The sequence below is a fragment of the Ranitomeya imitator genome, chromosome 4 (assembly GCF_032444005.1).
Source record: "Ranitomeya imitator isolate aRanImi1 chromosome 4, aRanImi1.pri, whole genome shotgun sequence".
Taxonomy (NCBI): domain Eukaryota; kingdom Metazoa; phylum Chordata; class Amphibia; order Anura; family Dendrobatidae; genus Ranitomeya; species Ranitomeya imitator.
Window position 1 is genome coordinate 79,139,836 of NC_091285.1, and position 21,870 is coordinate 79,161,705.

General features: G+C 43.1%; 1 protein-coding gene across 13 annotated transcripts in view; it reads left to right on the plus strand.

Annotated features, from left to right (window-relative positions):
- The window catches only part of TCF7 (transcription factor 7), a 229,028-nt gene that overhangs the window by 84,977 nt on the left and 122,181 nt on the right, over window positions 1-21,870 (plus strand). For all 13 annotated transcript variants that reach the window (XM_069763838.1, XM_069763837.1, XM_069763834.1 and 10 more), the window contains exon 4: window positions 18,369-18,498. In XM_069763838.1, coding sequence (XP_069619939.1) covers window positions 18,369-18,498 — 130 coding nt within the window. The remainder of the gene's footprint in view (window positions 1-18,368; window positions 18,499-21,870) is intronic.

Consider the following 21,870-nt stretch of genomic DNA (forward strand, 5'->3'; position numbering starts at 1 on the left):
GGCTCACATATTAAAATTGTGTAGTAATTTTAACTGTCATTCTACTTTCATAAATCAATAATTCACATGAAAGTAAGCTACTATGTAATAATTCTTAATAGAGGAGTCTGGTAGCAGCTTTCTCCTAAGGCACACCAGAGCATTCCGGCTAAGCCACGTGTTGCTATGTATGGGGAAGATAGCTGTTGGCCAAATGATTGTTTGGCCGTCTGCCATCTAATGTGCATGGGGCCTTAAAGGGGTGATCCGAAGTACAAATAATTTTCATCCTAAATCCCTGTCTGTTTCTTAAAACTACTAATCTCTTACTTGAATTAAAAAATTCACTATCCTTCTCTAACTGCTTTTTTTTCAGTTTGCTTTATGATGCTTTGAGAATCCCAGTGCATGCCGAAGCGTTATTAGGAGGCACAGGTTGCGCCCACTGCCGCAGGCCCTGCCCCCTGCCTGAAATGAAGCATCATCAGTGACGCTCGTTTCAGGGGCTGGGCTAGTCCCTAAGCGACAGCGCCTTCTCTGTTGATGGCTCGGATCACAAGTAACGAGCCTGCAACAGCGCATTGTCAGAATACCCGGTGTGCGGAGACCAGCATCGCCCCCCCTCAGGTAACATCACTGGTCTTTGCACGCCTGGCATTCTGTTACCGGCTCGTTACTGTTGGTCTGAGCCGCCAACAGAGCGTGCTGTCTTTGTGCACGTCACGCAGGGACTAGCCTCATCCCAAGTCACTGATGATCCTTCATTTTGGGGAGGGGGCAGGGCTGTGGCAGTGTTCGCAGCCTCTGCCCTGATGATGCTCTCTTTGAGTACCCCAGTAGGCACTGGGAATTCTCAAACAAAGAGTTATTAAATAGGAAGTGAAAAAAAATAGAAAAGCAGTTAGTGTATTTAGGGAAAAGATAAGGAATTTTTAATGCAAGTATATTAGAAAATAGTTTAGATTATGTAATTGAATAGATAGGTATTTAGGATGAAAATTACTTAGGACCACCCTTTTAACCCCTTTACCCCCAAGGGTGGTTTGCACGTTAATGACCGGGCCAATTTTTACAATTCTGACCACTGTCCCTTTGAGGTTATAACTCTGGAACGCTTCAATGGATCCTGGTGATTCTGACATTGTTTTCTCGTGACATATTGTACTTCATGACAATGGTAAAAATTATTTGATAGTACCTGCGTTTATTTGTGAAAAAAACGGAAATTTGGCGAAAATTATGAAAATTTCGCAATTTTCCAACTTTGAATTTTTATGCGATTAAATCACAGAGATATGTCACACAAAATACTTAATAAGTAACATTTCCCACATGTCTACTTTACATCAGCACAATTTTGGAACCAAAATTTTTTTTTGTTAGGGAGTTATAAGGGTTAAAAGTTGACCAGCAATTTCTCATTTCTACAACACCATTTTATTTTAGGGACCACATCTCATTTGAAGTCATTTTGAGGGGTCTATATGATAGAAAATACCCAAGTGTGATACCATTCTAAAAACTACACCCCTCAAGGTGCTCAAAACCATATTCAAGAAGTTTATTAACCCTTCTGGTGCTTCACAGGAATTTTTTGAATGTTTAAATAAAAATGAACATTTAACTTTTTTTCACAAAAAATTTAATTCAGCTCCAATTTGTTTTATTTTACCAAGGGTAACAGGAGAAAATGGACCCCAAATATTGTTGTACAATTTGTCCTGAGTATGCCAATACCCCACATGTGGGGGTAAACCACTGTTTGGGCGCATGGCAGAGCTCGGAAGCGAAGGAGTGCCATTTGACTTTTCAATGCAAAATTGACTGGAATTGAGATGGGACGCCATGTTTCGTTTGGAGAGCCCCTGATGTGGCTAAACATTGAAACCCCCCACAAGTGATACCATTTTGGAAAGTAGACCCCCTAAGGAACTTATCTAGAGGTGTGGTGAGCACTTTGACCCAACAAGTGCTTCACAGAAGTTTATAATGTAGAACCGTAAAAACAAAAAATCATATTTTTTCACAAAAATTATCTTTTCGCCCCCAATTTTTTATTTTCCCAAGGGTAAGAGAAGAAATTGGACCCCAAAAGTTGTTGTACAATTTGTCCTGAGTACGCTGATAGCCCATATGTGGGGGTAAACCACTGTTTGGGCGGATGGGAGAGCTCGGAAGGGAAGGAGCGCCGTTTGACTTTTCAATGCAAAATTGACAGGAATTGAGATGGGACGTCATGTTGCGTTTGAAGAGCCACTGATGTGCCTAAACATTGAAACCCCCCACAAGTGACACCATTTTGGAAAGTAGACCCCCTAAGGAACTTATCTAGAGGTGTGGTGAGCACTTTGACCCACCAAGTGCTTCACAGAAGTTTATAATGTAGAACCGTAAAAATAAAAAATCATATTTTTTCACAAAAATTATCTTTTTGCCCCCAATTTTTTATTTTCCCAAGGGTAAGAGAAGAAATTGGATCCCAAAAGTTGTTGTACAATTTGTCCTGAGTACGCGGATACCCCATATGTGGGGGTAAACCACTGTTTGGGTGGATGGGAGAGCTCGGAAGGGAAGGAGCGCCGTTTGACTTTTCAAAGCAAAATTGACAGGAATTGAGATGGGACGCCATGTTGCGTTTGAAGAGCCACTGATGTGCCTAAACATTGAAACCCCCCACAAATGACACCATTTTGGAAAGTAGACCCCCTAAGGAACTTATCTAGAGGTGTGGTGAGCACTTTGACCCACCAAGTGCTTCACAGAAGTTTATAATGCAGAGCCGTAAAAATAAAACAAAATTTTTTTCCCACAAAAATTATTTTTTTAGCCCCCAGTTTTGTATTGTCCTGAGGGTAACAGGAGAAATTGGACCCCAAAATTTGTTGCCCAATTTGTCCTGAGTGCGATGATACACCATATGTGGGGGGAACCACTGTTTGGGCACATGGGAGGGCTCAGAAGGGAAGGAGTGCCATTTGAATGCAGACTTAGATGGAATGGTCTGCAGGTGTCACATTGCGTTTGCAGAGCCCCTAATGTACCTAAACAGTAGAAACCCCCCACAAGTGACACCATTTTGGAAAGTAGACCCCCTTAGGAACTTATCTAGATGTGTGCTGAGCGCTTTGACCCACCAAGGGCTTCACAGAAGTTTATAATGGAGAGCCGTAAAAATAAAACAAAAATTTTTTCCCACAAAAATTATTTTTTAGCTCCCAGTTTTGTATTTTCCCGAGGGTAAAAGGAGAAATTCGACCCCACAATTTGTTGTCCAATTTGTCCTGAGTGCGCTGATACCCCATATGTGGGGGGGAACCACTGTTTGGGCGCATGGGAGGGCTCGGAAGGGAAGGAACTCCATTTGGAATGAGGACTTAGATGGAATGGTCTGCAGGTGTCACATTGCATTTGCAGAGCCCCTAATGTACCTAAACAGTAGAAACCTCCCACAAGTGACACCATTTTGGAAACTAGACCCCCTAAGGAACTCATCTAGATGTGTTGTGATAGCTTTGAACCCCCAAGTGTTTCACTACAGTTTGTAACGCAGAGCCGTGAAAATTAAAAAAAAAAAATCTTTCCCCCCAAAATTATTTTTTAGCCCCCAGTTTTGTATTTTCCCGAGGGTAAGAGGAGAAATTCGACCCCAAAAGTTGTTGTCCAATTTGTCCTGAGTACGCTGATACCCCGTATGTTGGGGGAAACCAACGTTTGAGCGCATGGCAGAGCTCGGAAGGGAAGGAGCGCCATTTGGAATGCAGACTTAGATGGAATGGTCTGCAGACGTCACATTGCGTTTGCAGAACCCCTAATGTACCTAAACAGTAGAAACCCCCCACAAGTGACCCCATATTGGAAACTAGACCCCCCAGGGAACTAATCTAGATGTGTTGTGAAAACTTTGAACCCCCAAGTGTTTCACTACAGTTTATAACGCAGAGCCGTGAAAATAAAAAATCTTTTTTTTTCCCACAAAAAATATGTTTTAGCCCCGAGTTTTGTATTTTCCCAAGGGTAGCAGGAGAAATTGGACCCCAAAAGTTGTTGTCCTATTTGTCCTGAGTACGCTGATACCCCATATGTTGGGGTAAACCCCTGTTTGGGCACACGGGAGAGCTCGGAAGGGAAGAAGCACTGTTTTACTTTTTCAACGCAGAATTGGCTGGAATTGAGATCGGACGCCATGTCGCGTTTGGAGAGCCCCTGATGTGCCTAAACAGTGGAAACCCCCCAATTATAACTGAAACCCTAATCCAAACACATCCCTAACCCTAATCCCAACAGTAACCCTAACCACACCTCTAACCCTGACACACCCCTAACCCTAATCCCAACCCTATTCCCAACCGTAAATGTAATCTAAACCCTAACTGTAACTTTAGCCCCAACCCAAACTGTAGCCCTAGCCCTAACCCTAGCCCTAACCCTAATCCTAACCCTAGCCCTAACCCTAGCCCTAACCCTAGCCCTAACCCTAACCCTAGCCCTAACCCTAGCCCTAACCCTAGCCCTAACCCTAGCCCTAACCCTAGCCCTAACCCTAGCCCTAACCCTAGCCCTAACTCTAACCCTAGCCCTAATGGGAAAATGGAAATAAATACATTTTTTTAATTTTTCCCTAACTAAGGGGGTGATGAAGGGGGGTTTGATTTACTTTTATAGCGGGTTTTTTAGCGGATTTTTATGATTGGCAGCCGTCACACACTGAAAGACGCTTTTTATTGCAAAAAATATTTTTTGCGTTACCACATTTTGAGAGCTATAAGTTTTCTATATTCTGGTCCACAGAGTCATGTGAGGTCTTGTTTTTTGCGGGACGAGTTGATGTTTTTATTGGTAACATTTTCGGGCACGTGACATTTTTTGATCGCTTTTTATTCCGATTTTTGTGAGGCAGAATGACCAAAAACCAGCTATTCATGAATTTCTTTTGGGGGAGGCGTTTATACCGTTCCGCGTTTGGTAAAATTGATGAAGCAGTTTTATTCTTCGGGTCAGTACGATTACAGCGACACCTCATTTATATCATTTTTTTATGTTTTGGCGCTTTTATACGATAAAAACTATTTTATAGAAAAAATAATTATTTTTGCATCGCTTTATTCTCAGGACTATAACTTTTTTATTTTTTTGCTGATGATGCTGTATGGCGGCTCGTTTTTTGCGGGACAAGATGACGTTTTCAGCGGTACCATGGTTAGTTATATCTGTCTTTTTGATCGCGTGTTATTCCACTTTTTGTTCGGCGGTATGATAATAAAGCGTTGTTTTTTGCCTCGTTTTTTTTTTTTTTTTCTTATGGTGTTTACTGAAGGGGTTAACTAGTGGGCCAGTTTTATAGGTCGGGCCGTTACGGACGCGGCGATACTAAATATGTGTACTTTTATTGTTTTTTTTTTTTAATTTAGATAAAGAAATGTATTTATGGGAATAATATTTTTTTTTTTTTTTTCATTATTTTGGAATATTTTTTTTTATTTTTTTTTACACATTTGAAATTTTTTTTTTAACTTTTTTACTTTGTCCCAGGGGGGGACATCACAGATCAGTGATCTGACAGTTTGCACAGCACTCTGTCAGATCACTGATCTGATAGGAGTGCAGGCTGCTTCACAGTGCCTGCTCTGAGCAGGCTCTGTGAAGCCACCTCCCTCCCTGCAGGACCCGGATCCGCGGCCATCTTGGATCCGGGGCTGGAGGGAGCAGGGAGGGAGGTGAGACCCTCGCAGCAACGCGATCACATCGCGTTGCTGCGGGGGGCTCAGGGAAGCCCGCAGGGAGCCCCCTCCCTGCGCGGTGCTTCCCTGTACCGCCGGCACATCGCGATCATCTTTGATCGCGGTGTGCCGGGGGTTAATGTGCCGGGGGCGGTCCGTGACCGCTCCTGGCACATAGTGCCGGATGTCAGCTGCGATAAACAGCTGACACCCGGCCGCGATCGGCGGCGCTCCCCCCGTGAGCGCTGCCGATCGCATATGACGTACTATTGCGTCCTTGGGAAGTAAAGCCCACCCCACATGGACGCAATAGTACGTCTAATGGCAGAAAGGGGTTAAGGGTGGACTGCCTAGTAATAGTAAGCAACTTTTATATTTTGTTGGGCCAGTTAAGTTTACTAATCCAGAAATTTTAAGGAAATGAACGAACACCCTACATAAATAAGACCTCATGTCTGTAAAGGCCCTTAAATACCTTTATCATCATGTTCTGTGTTATGTACACTCTTAAGTGGTTGAAAATGTTTTCTAAAGTGGAAATATGGGCTACCTGGTGTTGTCCGGATAATCTGTGTTGGGCGTAATCTACTGAGGCTGCCCTTAACAAAATGTTCCTTGACATACTGTCAGCTAAGAAAGGGACTGGCTACTTGCTTCAGATTCTTAACCGGCTTTTACCACAGAGTCCTTTGATGTGAAGAAATAAGGCTTCAGAAGGACATTCTTAATTTAGTAAAAATATATATCAAAGTGGCAGGATATCTAGATAATGCTACTTCCGAAAATGCAATTTCTCCTTGGTGGAAAAATAGGTTTACACAAAGCACAGTCCGAAAATGAATTCTATCATGCCTAAGATTTGGGCATTTCTGTAAGGTAGGAATTGTGCTGAAGTCACTTATTATCAGCACTTAGGAGGAGGTATAAAATAATAAATGAATGAAATATTCTCCATCTTTGCATTATCCCCAACCATTGCTTGATTGTGATGGTTGACAATAGTCTTAAGCTGCTTCGTCCTGCTAGATCTTTGGATAATGCCTCCAAAGTGCATGAGGTTTTAAGAAATGTCATGAACATGCTGCGAAATTCATCCTCAGCGTAAATGTACAGGATCTGCAGGATTGAAATCCACAGCATGTTAATTTATAGATGTAGGTGTGACCTTTACGTAAAGGGTGAAATGTTTGGCTTTGCTGCTCCTTTTCCGCTATGATGTCCTCAGTGGTGAACAATGCTATCAATAGCACTGCGGGACTGGCCCAGCCCGAGGTCCACAGTAAATATATTCTGAGGTCATCTAGTTTTGGACTACTATTTAATAATTTTCCTTTGGTGGTGAATTACGACCGCCTCGGACTGCGACATAGTCGCAAATGTTTACAAATGTGTTGGATTTTCGGTTTCTGGTTACCAGTCGCACACAGCTCAGTTTATTTTTCTTTACAGCAAAATCAAAATCTAAAATAGTCATGGGCCAGCAAGCTGCAGACAGGTTGCACAGATTTTTTTGGTTGTGCTACTTGTCTGAGAATTGTCACACAAGTCGCCGTGTTGCCCAAGCCTTAGGCATATAATGGTGCCTGTCATTCTGATGTCAAAAATAGCACTGCATGTCCATGAAGCTGTCAAAGGAATCTATGATGGCAGCATCACCTCAAGGTTTCCCGTGTTATAGTTGCAAGAATTTGCACTTTGTTGTAGTTCTTGAAATTATTAAGTTACTACTTCCCCATAGGGACATGTGGCTGTGGGGTTGAAGCATAATGTAAGCCCCCCCCCGCGTAAACTGAAAATAAATAAAGCGGGGGTCTCATGTCCCCATGGACCCTGCTATGAGCTTAGTTTATTAGTTTTCCTCACTTTATAGCAATGTAAATTTTAGTCAGAATCTATGTGATTCGTGACAGACTGGTTTTTTTCCAGTTTTTGAGCGCTATTTTTTCCTGCATTTTCATTGGTGGAGAGTGTTTTGGCGGTTTTTATTTATTTACAGATCTGAGTGACAGCTGTCATTACCTCAGTTGCTGGCGCAAGAGCAACAAAGAGGTACCACGCTGCCATGGAGAAGCTAGTCCAGGAAGTTTTAGCTAGGGCAGGGGGCCAGGATGGCTTAGACTGGCTAAAAAGCTGCCTGGCAATGAAGGAAACGCCGGTGGGCGCTGAAGTTATCCCTCCTCCTACCGAACCAGAGGCATTCCCCCCGCTTTCAAGCCCGGTACCTGCCGCCCAGCCAGCGTCGAGCGCTGTATCGCGCTCCAGGAGGTCTAGGTCGGTCTCAGCTGCAGCGTCGGATTCCCCGGCGCCCAAGCGCAGCCAACGTGACGCCGGAAAGAAACCGCGACGCTGCGCCTCAGCGAAGTCCCGCAGCCCGGCGAGAGACGTCGGCCGTCGCCCCCTAGATGAACCGGCGACGTCATCTCAAGCAGCCGGAAAGGCAAGAGTGGGGCAGGGCCGTAAAAGCGCTGCGGTCCCCTCCTGCTCTCTCTCCAGAGCGGCCATCTTTGCATCGGACTTGCAGGGAAGGTCGGCTCCAGCGGCTGCAGCACAGTCCTCAGAAGATGAAGAGGATCTTCAATCAAGTTCCTTCAGAGAGCCGCGCTCGCCTAATCCCATGGGCTTGAGCGCAGGCATTTCTGGTGAGCGTCGCCGGGAGGTCCAGCCTGACAGGGGTGAGAACATTAATCAAATTTTACTTAATAGTGAATTGAAGGATTTTATTAAATCAGTAGTGTGTGAAGCTCTGGGGGATGTTGTACCCACTCCCCCTCCCCTTCCCTCATCGGTTCCTAAGATTACTATTGACTCTATGCGTATCGATACGCCTTCTATAGCTTCCATCCCATTAAATCCTTTTAAAGAGGCTCTAACCTGTGAGCTGTCTCCACTTGGTTTCCATTTAAGTTCCTCGGTTAAGGAGCTTATTTGGAACAATAATTATATCGATATATTTTCTCTTATCCCTCGCAGAGATCTGCCCCCGAAGTCTGAAAAAAAAGAGGACAGAGCGGATTCTGAGGATAGTAGGCGTAACATTAGATCGTTTAACAACTGGATACAAGCCTTTGCTATATACGCTGCAGTTTTGGGGGAGAAATCCCCTAAGCTTTGCAGTAGCTTGTTTCAGCACGTCGATATTATCTTGGAAGCTTATAGAAATTTCGGCGGCTCTGCTTGGCTTCACTATGATGAGGCTTTTAGGCACAAGCTATCTGTTCACCCTGAGGTGAAATGGGGTACGAAAGATATCGGGTTGTGGATTAACCTCATGCTGCCGTCAAGACAAGTCGCGGGTAGGCAAACGGTTAATTCCTTTCCTAAAAGAGGCGTCTGCTTCGCCTTTAACGAATCCTTTTGCAAATAGAGCAATAATTGCCGGTTCAGGCACGAGTGCTCCTTCTGCGGTAATGCCCATCCGATGTCCAAATGTTTTAAGAAGCAGGCAGCCCAGCAATCTGCAAGTAAGGATCCTAACCCAAAAGGCTCGGACGCCGGTGATTTTGGAAAATATGGTTCACTGGCTAAACAGATTCCCAAACAAGGAGAGTAGTCAGCTCTTGTTTGAGGGTTTTTATGATGGTTTTCATGTACCCCAATTCAAGGGGAAGGGTTGCATTATCGTAAAGAATGTATCATCCATTTCTGCTTTTCCAGAAGTTGCTAGGGAAAAAATCCATAATGAGTTAGAATTAGGTAGGGTGGCTGGCCCTTTTATGTCCCCCCCCTTTTTAAATTTTCGCATTTCACCTCTGGGGGTCGTACCTAAAAAAGATTCCGGTTCATTTTGTTTAATTCACCATCTTTCGTATCCGCCAGGCCAATCTTTAAATGATGAAGTTGATAAGGAATGTTGTTCAGTGTCTTACTCTTCCTTCGGTGCATTGGATTTGCTAAGGAAATTCGGTTCGTTTGCCTTAATGGCGAAATCCGATATTAAATCGGCTTTTAGGATTCTTCCAGTTCACCCTATGGGTTTTAACTCATTAGGTTTCCATTTTGATGGCTGCTTTTTTTTTCGATAAATGCCTCCCAATGGGCTTTTCATTGTCATGCTTTTACTTCGAGACGTTTTCCGTTTTTTTGCATTGGGTTTTGCAATCCAACTGTGAGGAAGCCGGGATACTGCACTACCTGGATGATTTCCTTTTCATAGGTCCTCCTCATTCACCTGTATGTCAGGCTACCCTGGACACATTTTTTCGGATGTGCTCTCACTTTGGCGTTCCTATCACGAATGATAAAACGGTTGGCCCTTGTAATCGAATTGAATTTTTAGGCATCACAATCGATTCTGTAAAAATGGAAGCTATTCTTCCTGAGGATAAGGTTGCCAAACTGCGTGCTTCTCTTTCTGAATTTTTGTCTAAGGATAAAATCTCTCTCAAAGATCTTCAGGCGCTTTTAGGCCTGCTGAACTTTGCTCTTCGGGTAATTCCAATGGGCCGAGTGTTTTCTAGGAGTCTTTACGAAGCCACCAAATGTTTTTCTTCACCTAAATGCCACATTCGAGTTCGCTCTGAGCTCAAGGAGGACGCTAGAATTTGGCTGTCATTTTTGTCCGATTTTAATGGTAAATCTGTTTTACAATCTCCTTTTATCAATGCGGATTCTATTCCTCTGGTTTTCTCCGCGGATATTTCCTTAGGTGTCAGCTTAGTATGTTCATCTCATTGGGTTCGCTTGAATTGGCCTGATGATTCTGATATTATCAGGGTCATGAATAATTCCCTGCTCTTAGAGCTTTTTGCAATTTTTTCACTTATCTTCCTCTGGGGCAAAAACTTGCAAAATTCAAGAATCCTGTTGTTATCCTCTAACCAAGCAGTCGTTTTTGCCATCAACACTCGATCTTCAAAGAATCGTCAGGCCGCAAAGATTTTGAGACAACTGGTTTTTCTATGTTTGAAAAACAACGTATGGCTGAAGGCGAAAGTGGGCTCTAGCAAATTTAAATCGTTAACTGAGATGTTATTGAATAGTCAGTGGACTAATTTTTCCCAACAGGTTCCACTAGCAGACAAGGAAGCGACCCATTGTCCTCCATCAGTTTGGGACGTGATCTCAGCCTAGTTCCGCATTTTATTGAAAATTCCCTGTCCAAACTATCGTGGGCTGACTACTCGGCCGTATGGAAAAAATGGACTGATTTTTGTGTTCTTCACGGGTTTAATGCATTGACTTCCGACCCTTTTGTTGCTCTGCAATTTGCGGAATCTTTACTTAAGAAGAATTTATCTTACTCTGCGGTAGCAAAATGCTTCGCAGGAGTCTCCTTTTTCCTGAAGGTCCACGGGGAATCTGCGTTGACTGACCTCTTTCTGGTCAAACAATTCTTGAAGGGCCTAAAACGAGAGAATTTTGTACCAGATTCCAGACGTCCCATTTCCCTGTCGCTGCTAAGAAACATTTGTTCAGTGCTGATTAATGTTTGCTCAAACCCAGAGGAAGCACTATTGTTTAACGCCATTTTCTCAATTTTTTTTTTTTTTGGAGCTCTTAGAGTCGGCGAGATAGTGTCTTATAAGAAAGCTGAGCCATCTGGGCTCAGGCTGGAGGACGTTAAAATTTGATTCCTTCCTTTTAGTGTTTATTAGAAGTTCTAAAACGGATCAAATGGGAAGAGGTAGTGAAATTTGTTTGAAATCTTTTGGTGACAAAACTATTTGCCCAGTTTTAAATTTTTACAAATGGATTGTGGTTAGGCCTGCGGTGCAGGGCTTGTTGTTTTTGCATAAAGATGAATCTCCAGTCACAGTATTTCAGTTCAATTTTATTTTGAAAAAATGTCTATCTTTTTTGGGAAAGAGTCCCCTCAGGATATCCTCTCATTCGTTTAGGATAGGTGCGGCTACGGAAGCCTCTAGAGCCGGCTTATCCGATGCCAGAATCAAAAAAAATGGGAAGATGGGAATCGAATCGTTTTAAACTGTACGTTCGACATAATTTATATGCTGACTAATTATTTATTTTCTTTTAGGTCCAAATATTGTTTGGATTGTTGGCCATTCCTTTATTTTCTGGGCCCAGAAGAGAGCTAGTCAGCGTTGTTACTCGGAGAATCTGTCCTTTAACCCTTCCATTACGCAGGTCTACTGGCATAGCATCCGTGGACTGAAGAGGGCTTCTTTGGTGCCTGAGCTAAAAAATTGTTTGTTGAAATTTCCATACCCGGATTTAATAATCATTCATCTTTCTGGGAATGATCTCGGGAAGATCAATACGCATAATTTATTAGCGGCCATGCGGTCCGATCTTATTTTTTTTTTAAACAAAAATTTCCATTTTCTTGTCTCGTTTTTTCCGAGATCATTCCCAGACTTTTTTGGCAACAACAGCAATTTGCTTTTATGGATAAAATTCGTAAAAGGGTAAACCGTGAAATGATGAAATTTTTTCCCCTTTTAGGAGGCTTTTCTTTTAGGCATGTGGATTTGGAGGGGTTTTTACCTGGTCTGTTTAGACAAGATTTGGTTCACTTGTCCAACATAGGACTTGACATTTTTAATCTGAACTTGGGCAACATAGTTGAAAAATGGCTGTGTGGTTTGGGGGGGCCTCGACTCTGTTAGTCTTGGCCTTGTGGGATAAATCACCCATGTATGGGTGGATTTGGACATTTGGAATTTTTGGAGAATTTTAAATATGTTATTTCGGAAGTTTATTTATTGGAAGTATTTTATGGTATTTTATGTAACCCTGAATAAAACCGCACGGCCATTTTATTTCCACTTTAAATTAAATCTGTCTCCAGAGTGTTTATTTGGGCATGGGTTTTATGGGGACATGAGCTGAAGAGGTACAGGCAATAGACACAAACAGCAGTGGGAAAATAAGATTACCTGTAGTAGTCATGTCAGAGCAATGAATGCGCCATATGCACGACCTACAGCTGCGCCTCTAGTCCTCCAGTTGCAGAGAAGAACTGAGATTGATTCTTCATCATTTAAATGGTCACTGTTTCAACAAACTTTACATAAACCACTAATATGAGCAAATATAAGAAACTTTATAATATAGCTTACCAAATAAAGCTGCTTCTTTCTCCACTAATGAGCCACTTTTTCACCTGCCCCCTGAATTCATAATACACTCAGATTTGAGCTGCTTTTTCAGTCTTGTCAAAGCAAGAGGTTATGTTTTGTATTATATTCTATGTGAAAAAGAGGGGAAAGGACGTGTGAAGAGCACTCTGCTCAGTGAAAGACAGGCAGACATAACTTCAGCCTCATAAACGGTTTTCTCACTCCAGTGCTGGAGTCACATCCACATTGCTCAGTACTGCTCTATAATGTTCTCGATTCTACTGCTTATTATGAACATGTGCTAAACTAAAAAAGAACAGAAATCCCTCTTTCTGTGCATGATGTATAGGAGACCTCATAGCATCTAGTTTTTGTAGTTTCTGCCCAGTAGCTCAAAGACAATTGAAAATTAGAGACAGAGCTTACAGAATTGAAAACTGGAGAAAATGCATGATTCAAGTAATATTTTGGCCAGAAATAGCATTATTCCTCATGCTCATGTGAGCAGATTGTGGGATGCAGTAACAGATAGTAGGCAGAGCAAGGGTTAAAATTAACTTTACTATAACGGGTATAGTCCACGCAGGGAGGAGAGAAGGTATCGACAGGTGGTATTAACGCTTTCGTTACACCGATGGAGGGAGTGAGGGCAAAGGGTATAAACAATGATCAACAATAGTAAACTTATCGGTCCGGCGGCTTCAGAGTGAGGAGTCTCAGATGTGCACGGTGGTGCCGACACGGTCAGCACGTGATGGATACGTTGTAGGCCTCGGTGGATCGGTTCCTGGCGATGGCGGAGAGTCCTCGATGTCTTTCCCGGGGTCCTGAGTAGCAGGGAGAAGATCAGTCCTGTACACTGCCTGGGATGGACGGAGCCCAGCAGAAGTAAGCGGGTGAGTAAGGGTAAAGTTCTCGGTAAGTCACCCAGTTTATTTTAGGCGGCACGCGCACGTTATGCGGTGGTGCGAGATGTGTACTTACTTGAGCAGTAGGAGCCAATGGGAGGAAAACTGTATTTCAGTCACAATCTTTGTAGGGTGCAGCCGGAACTTTATAGTGCGGCCCTGCGCTGTCACGGTACTCAGAGGACGGTTCACTCCCTACTGCGCGATGCATCTTCCCACCAAGTCTGCCTGCCGTTTTGCGCGCTCAGCCCTTTTTATCCTCACTCCGCCCCCTGCTGTCAAGTGCAAAGGTCGGTCTGGGTCTCTAAGCTTTCCCCCGGACAACAAAGGTGATTGTTCCGGCCTGGCGTGTAAAAGGGACCCCCTCTCTTCTTACATACACAAGGAAGCTTATTCCGAAAACTTACCGTATATACTCGAGTATAAGCTGAGATTTTCAGCCCACTTTATTGGGCTGAAAGTCCCCCTCTCGGCTTATACTCGAGTCATACCCAGGGTTCGGCAGGGGAGGAGGAGCAGGGGCTGTCTAATTATACTCACCTACTCCTGGCGCGGTCCCTGGCTTCCCCAGCGCTGGCAGCTTCTTCCTGTACTGAGCGGTCACATGGTACCGCTCATTACAGTAATGAATATGCGGCTCCACCTTCCATAGAGGTGGAGCCGCATATTCATTACTGTAATGAGCGGTAACGGTGACTGCTCAGTATAGGATGAAGCTGCGGCGTGGGGAAGCAGGGACTGCACAGCGCCAGGAGCAGGTGAGTATAACGGGGAGGGGAGCGCAGCGCGATATTCACCTGCTCCTAGTTCCGCTGCCGCTCCATCTTCTACAGTGACGCTCAGGTCAGAGGGCGCGGTGACGTGGTTAGTGCGCGCCCTCTGCCTGAATGTCAGTGCAGAAGACGCTGACGATGGAGTGGCGCCAGAACGAGGAGCAGGTGAATATTGAAAGTGCCGTGGGGCATGAGCGACGGAGAGGTGAGTATGTGATTTATTTTTTTTATCGCAGCAACAGCAAATGGGGCAATTGTCTGTATGGAGCATCTATGGGGCCATAACGTTTGTGCAGCACTATATGGGGCCATAACGTTTGTGCAGCACTATATGGGGCAAGTGTCTGTATGGAGCATCTATGGGGCCATAACGTTTGTAGCTGCTGCATTTCCCACCCTAGGCTTATACTCGAGTCATTAAGTTTTCCCAGTTTTTTGTGGCAAAGTTAGGGGGGTCGGCTTATACTCGGGTCGGCTTATACTCGAGTATATACGGTACTTGAAATGACAGGTCCACACTAAGGTCCAAATCCTTATTGCATTTACCCATGTTTTTTGTAAAGTTTTTGGTGTTTTCCAAATTTTTTTTTGTTTGCACCAAATTAGTTATTCTAGTTGTGCCTTTTATTACGTCTATTTTATGTGTTTGCCGGTTTTGGAAAGTAGATCATAGAGAAACAATGTAATGATTACATTCTCAATTTTCAGTAATGAAAATAATAATACCGGTAATAATTCTGGAAGTTTATTTCTTGGTGTGTAAAACAAATTTGGGCCCCAAATATCATATGAACATAGCCTTAAATCTTTGACCTTTTGCATGATGAAATTAGTTACATGCTGATCACTGGGGATGACATGATGTTGCCTTTCTTGAATAAGTAATTTATTGCAAACTGTAAGTATGTCACCTTATCAGCACCATAAGAGTCCTTCACCTTACTTGACATCATACAGTATTCTTTCATTTGATCTACACTAGGTCTCACATGTTCTCAACTTCAATCTTCAATTCAACTATTTCAGACTTCCATCCTCCCAGGATCATTTTTCAGTCTTCCACTAATGAACCTTTGTTTTTATTTATAATAAATCCTATAAGTTTTTTTCTATTATTTATTATTATTATTATCTTATGTAATTATAAGAACCTCTGTATTCACATTTAAACATGATTAGCTAACGTGTATTAAAGTGACTCTTTCACCTCTTTGAGCATGTTGAACTGGTTACTTCTTGGAATTGTGGCTGCAGAGCTTAACATAACATATTTTGTAATATTTTTTAATTTCTCATCTCCATTGCGAAGATACTAGCGTGTAAAGTTTATGATAAATTAAATTCTGCTTTACCAGAGATTTGTCTTTGGAGCCTGTACTTCTTCCCATGTATGACGGTGACCAATCAAAAGCAGGAGGTGAAAAAAGAACACACCCCTAGTAGGTCAGAAGAACATGCTTTCTCCTATGAGATGTATTGATAAACAGCCCAGCTCTCATCCCTGATTTCTGCAGCTACTTTGTAGTGTACAGTAGAGCGGAGTGTGATTGCAAACACCTCTGCATCTCAGTACTGTCAGCTCATTCCTTCCCACCACACTGACTGACCTAATGAAAACTATAAGTGGTGTTTGTAATAACACTCAGCACTGCTGTATATCCCCTTTCACCCCACACTGACTCCAGATATGAAAGTAACAGGAGGAGTTTTTAATCACACATTGGTCAGCCATGCTCTACACAATAGGTGCAAAGATCTGGGCTTGGAGCAGGGCTGTCTACCATTACATCTCACAGGAAAAAAGCAAGTTCTTTAGATCTTCGGCCTACATGGCTTTTTTTTTTTTGTATGTTTGTTTTCCCCATCAGGAAAAAGTACACAACCTCAGACATATTGTCCATTGGGCTTATGATAAACTATAACCTAGGTTTACCTAAGAGTAAGATTTGTAGCGAAGTGCACACCAGTTCGCGCCTTGCCTGATTTATTAAGAGGTGTGTGCCTTGTAATGAATCAGGTGCTTCACCCCATCCCCTCCCCTCACCAAGACCAGCATGAAAAATGCCGTTCTTGATGAATTGGGGCTATTGTTTTTTGCAGCCACTATTCCAGGTGGGGACCAGTTTAACATACTCAAACTTGTGAAAGTCAATATGCTGGAGTAATGACTTCTAAAATGGGGCTTCATAGTCATTCCTACTCTAGTCGTTCTACTATTCCCAGATACCACCAGCTCACAGGTATCTTATTACTCAGATTAAGGGTATGTTCACATCTGCATTTATAAAGTAGCTGAGATTCTCAGCCAGAAAAGTTGGAGAGGGTCAGGCAAGTGTCATGCATTTTTTTTTTTTTATCACCTAGCATCTGTATGCCATGCGAGTGTGCCTTTTTTCTCACCAAGCATCTGTATGCCATGCGAGTGTGCCTTTTTTGTCACCTAGCATCTGTATGCCATGCGGGTGTGCCTTTTTTTTTCTCACCTAGCATCCATATGACATGCGTATGCAAATTGGAAGTAGTGCGTTTTAACATCAGCTTTTACATACAGTAAGGGTACATGTCCATGTTCAGGATGGCTGGCGGTTTGGATGAAGCAGCAAAATCGCTCCGCCCCCTTCCGGGGACGCGATGATGTCGGATGTGTTCATAGCACACATCCGGTATCATTGCACCCCACACATAGGGCCCTGTGTTATAACTTGCGGCGGCGGAGCGTCGCCGCAAAGTAAACAGACATGCTGCAATCTAAAAAGACGCGCCGCATGTCCGGAATCGCAGGGCCGCCGGATGCGTGTTACCACGCATAGTGAAGACGGGATTTCATTAAATCCCCTCCACTATGCTGTAACATCTGGATGATGCGTGTTTGACGCTGCGTCTCTATGCAGCGTCAAACACGCAGCGTTTCCGGAACGTGGAAACATACCCTAATTCTTTTGTCATTTCAAGCTAGATTTTGACCTAATAAAACAATCCTATATATAGAGATAGATGATGGAAAGAATAGATAATATGTAGATAGCTAGAAAGATATAATTGAGATATATAATCAGTGCAGTGCATGTGTAGCTTACTGCACATGTGTTTAGCTGTTAATTAAATAAATAAAAGAAAAAATGGCGTGGGTCAAAATTTTTCTTCTTAGGCAGGGTTCACATTACGTTTTAAAAGTCTGTTAGACGGACTGCGTTACATCGCTGTGTAACGCAGTCCGTTAACGCTGCCATTAAGCTCTGTTTCAGGCATGCGCTAGCGATGTGCCGTCATTGAGTGGCGGACGCTGGCACATGGGCTGCAGCTTTTCCGGGTCTGTCAGCGCAGATAGATTGGCTCCCTCCCAGACTAAGAACGTCAGCCCTCAGCCACCCCAGAAATGGTGCATCCTTTAGATGTGCCAGTTCTGGCGCTTAGCCTTGGCTCTTCCCGCTTGTGTGCGGTGGCAAGTGGGGTAATGGTATCGGGGTTGATGTCAGCTTTGTAATGTCAGCTGACATCAAGCCAAAAAGGTAGTAATTGAGAGGTGTCTATAAGACACCCCCATTATTAATCCCGTCAGTTAAATGAAAAAACACGCACAGAACAAAGTCCTTTATTTGATCAATAAACTCCCCAACCCTCTTTTACCCATTTATTAATATTGAAAGTAAAAAAAAAACAAAGAAATCCTGTCTGTTGATAATCCATATGTCCTGCAACGTTTTTCCCACATTGCACTGGCCGAGTTTAAACACCGATGTGAGCGCACCCTAACACAGAAGAACACTCAGTTGTTTATGTACCGTTAAATATTGAGAATTAATGAACATATTATATATTTGTTTAATATGAGGATTGTATTATAAATTATTTTTAGACTTCTAAATTACAATGAAGTTGTGCATTGCTGTTAGTGCTGTCATTTAGAAAATAAAACCCAAACTTTGTGATTCTTAGGGATATAATCCAATGTTTTATTTTGTCTTTTAGTCCAGTAAGGTTCCTGTGGTGCAGCCATCGCATGGGGTCCACCCTCTCACTCCTCTCATTCCATACAACGAGCCATTCAGTCACAGTTCCCACTCGCCACATCTTCCTGCTGACCTCAACCAAAAACAAGGTAATTTCAACCAAGCGGTGACCGATCGTTTTTGCCTCCGAAAGGCAAGCTTCAGTTTACTGCATCATCCAAATAAATGTAACTTCACTACAAATTGGAATGTAGTGTCATATAAGAGGTCCTCACTGACCATAATCTTGCATTCACATCGTGTTAATGCTCTCCTCTGAGCATTCCTTCAGGGGGTTACGATTCCCTGAAAATGTTAGTCATGCTTGAAAGCTTGGTTTGCGTCGTAGATCATGGGTCTTCTAGCAGGACAATGACTCCATTCATACTTCAGAAAGCACCCAGAAATGTATTGAGAGTTCTGAAATGGCCAGCAATGAGTCCGGACCTAAATCCCATTGAACATCTGTAGAGAGATCCTACAACTGCTGCTCAAATATATGAGAGACCTGGAGCAGTTTACAGAAGCAGAGTGCTCCAAAAGTCCAGTGGAGAAGTGTAAGAAGCTTATTGATGGTTATAGGAAGAGATTGATTGCAGTGATTTATTCCAAAGGATGTGCAACCAAATATTAAGTTGAGGGTGCCAACAATTTTGTCCAGGCCATGTTTGGTGATTTGTGTGAAATTTATGTCCAATTTACCTTTTATTCTGTCTTATATGTTGTTTCACTAGACACAAAGGAAATAAACGTGTATAATAAAGCATGTTTAATTGCAACAATTTTCTGGGAGAAATACTTCATTTTTTATAATAATTTCAAGGGGGCTAACACTTTTGTCCTTGACTGTATTATAACCTGCCCCTCAGGTTACAAATCAGGGTGCAAAATGTAAAAACTTTGGACTGAGTCACTCGCTATCGGATGGTGTTTTTGTCTTTTTTGCTGGGCACAATAGTGTATATATGATATTGTGTCCTGTATAAGTGATAAACGGCCACAGTGGTATTCTTGATTAGCGGTATTCTTGATTAGTGGTATACTTTATCCCCTCCCTGGGCCAGAACTTTTGAATTTTTGGACTGCCCCTTCAATATCCATACTATTTCATTGCGTGCCAACTGCTCCACCACCATGTTTTCATTAATAGACTTTTCAGCCATGGTGCTGTCCATACTGAAAATTACTAATGCTATTTTGTTGTATACCATATTGAGTCAGAAAGGGTGTGATGTGAACACTTAAAGAAGTTGCCCGCTATTTGGACAACTCATTGTCACAACCCACGCCTGGCCCTGATAAAATAATAAAGCTTACACTCTCCTCCCGTGCCAGCGTCGTTCCCGCGGTGATGGCACTGGCTCTCTCCCGGGGGCTCTCGTACTTTTGTTGTGACATGTGGTGCCTGGCGCCCAATCAGCGCCTTAGTCACTGTCCCTGCTCGCTGAATAATTGAACATGAAGAGTTAGTCAGAGATCAGCTGTCAGCCGGACTTTCTCTTCCTACTCAATTCGACAAAGAACAGGGACAGTGAAGCCAGTGCTGATTGGGCGCCGGGCTCATGTGTCACAACTAGTGATGAGCGAATATACTCGTTACTCGATATTTCCCGAGCATGCTCGAGTGTCCTCCGAGTATTTTTTTAGTGCTCGGAGATTTAGTTTTTAATGCCACAGCTGAATGTTTTACATCTGTTAGCCTGCATAAGTATATGTGGGGGTTGCTTGGTTGCTAGGGAATCCCCACATGTAATCAAGCTGGCTAAGAGATGTAAATCATTCAGCTGCAGTGAGGAAAACGAAATCTCCGAGCACTAAAAATACTCTGAGGACCCCCGAGCGCTCATCACTAGTCACAAAAACTGCACGAGAGCCCCGGGACTGCGAGTGCCAACACCGCAGGAACGGCATGGGCACGGGAGACGACTGTAAGCTTGTTTTATTTTACAAGGGTGAAACATTTACAAAGGGGCTGTGCTAGTTGTGGACAACCTAATATTCCTTTTAGAAGTTGGAGGTATTCCTGTCATAGCCATTTTGCCTATATGCCCCAGGTGGTCAGGACTCTGGAAACAGCCTAGCAGACTTCACATAGAAATACAAGTAAATTACGGAAACATTGTAACACCGCAATGTACGCTGTTTTTGTAAGTCACTGATTGGCTGCAGTGCCGTAGAAGTAGGGTCAGAGCTGCAGACAATAACACACAGCGGGAGCAGCAGACTCCACTCAGTACTGGACCCAGGGAGGATAACTAAAGCCGACTTTTGTGTTTTCCAAACAAACTTCATCCAGGGGACAGAGCTTTTCTGAAACCAGTTAGGCCTGAAGGGTGCTAAGCTTCTGAGCCTGTATGTAGCTGTAGTCCTGTGTCTTTGCACCACCTCAGACCACAGTCCAGTTTCACTGTGGACAGGAGCTGCACAAATTTCTTGAGTTTCTAGGCTCACCAGTGTGACTAATGATTCTGCGGTCTGACGTGAAGTCATTTATGCAGCACACAAGTGATGTGACATCAGCCTGACAGATCCTAAGCAGAGCCTGGGATCCTGGAAGGTATCGCAGCTCGTGTCCATGGCCAGGGAGTGCTGACCTTAGACTGGAGTAGCGTGAAGCTATCGCTCATCTGTAGTCCTGAGCTAATCAGAGATGGAGAAACGTGAGGAAACCAGAAAATAAGTCAAACATTTGCAAAGTAAATTTGGCACTAAATTTGGAACTCCGCAGAGTGTTAAAGTGTTAACTTTGTGATCGTTGATAAGGGTAATAATGGCATAAGGAAAAACGACATGTTTCACATTTTACAGAGGTGTCCTTCCTCAGGCTAGGATCACACTGAGATTTTTGAGGAATTAAAAAAATTATTAGTTTTTCTAGCAGAAACTGCTCAGGAAACTCCACCTGGAATCTGCCTGGAAAATCACCCCATAAAATGTACAAAATGTACAGCAATGTCAAAACAATGTTGCTGTGTACAGCTTCCATATTGACTCACTCATTTTAGCCACTTCAATGTTCAGAAACCTTGAAATGGTTAAAAGTGACATTCTCATTCAAGGCCGCCCACTTTCTATTCCTAAAATATAGAGATAATGCCCAACGGTGGAACTGCCATGAGAATCAGGGCAAAGCTGCCGGTGACGCTGTCTCAGGAAGACAACCGCCAGTCTAAATTCTGAGGTCTTGGAGGTGTTTTTCTTCGCCTGAAGAGTTTTTAAAGATTGATTTTTTTTTTTTTTCTGAAGAGATTTTTGCCGCCTTTTGGTTGGACGGTGCTTAGTTTGAAGATCTGCTTTTTTTTCCCCCCATGCTTTTTTTAGAACCTTTTCAGGGAAAAAAAATCTAAAAAAAATCCTCATATTAATATCCTTTTTGAGGAGGATTTTGGAGCGTTTCGACTCCAAAAACTGCTGAAAAGAAAATCAGTGTGAACATATCCTTATCCATCCTCTTGGCTCAACATATGCCAAGATGAGAGGCA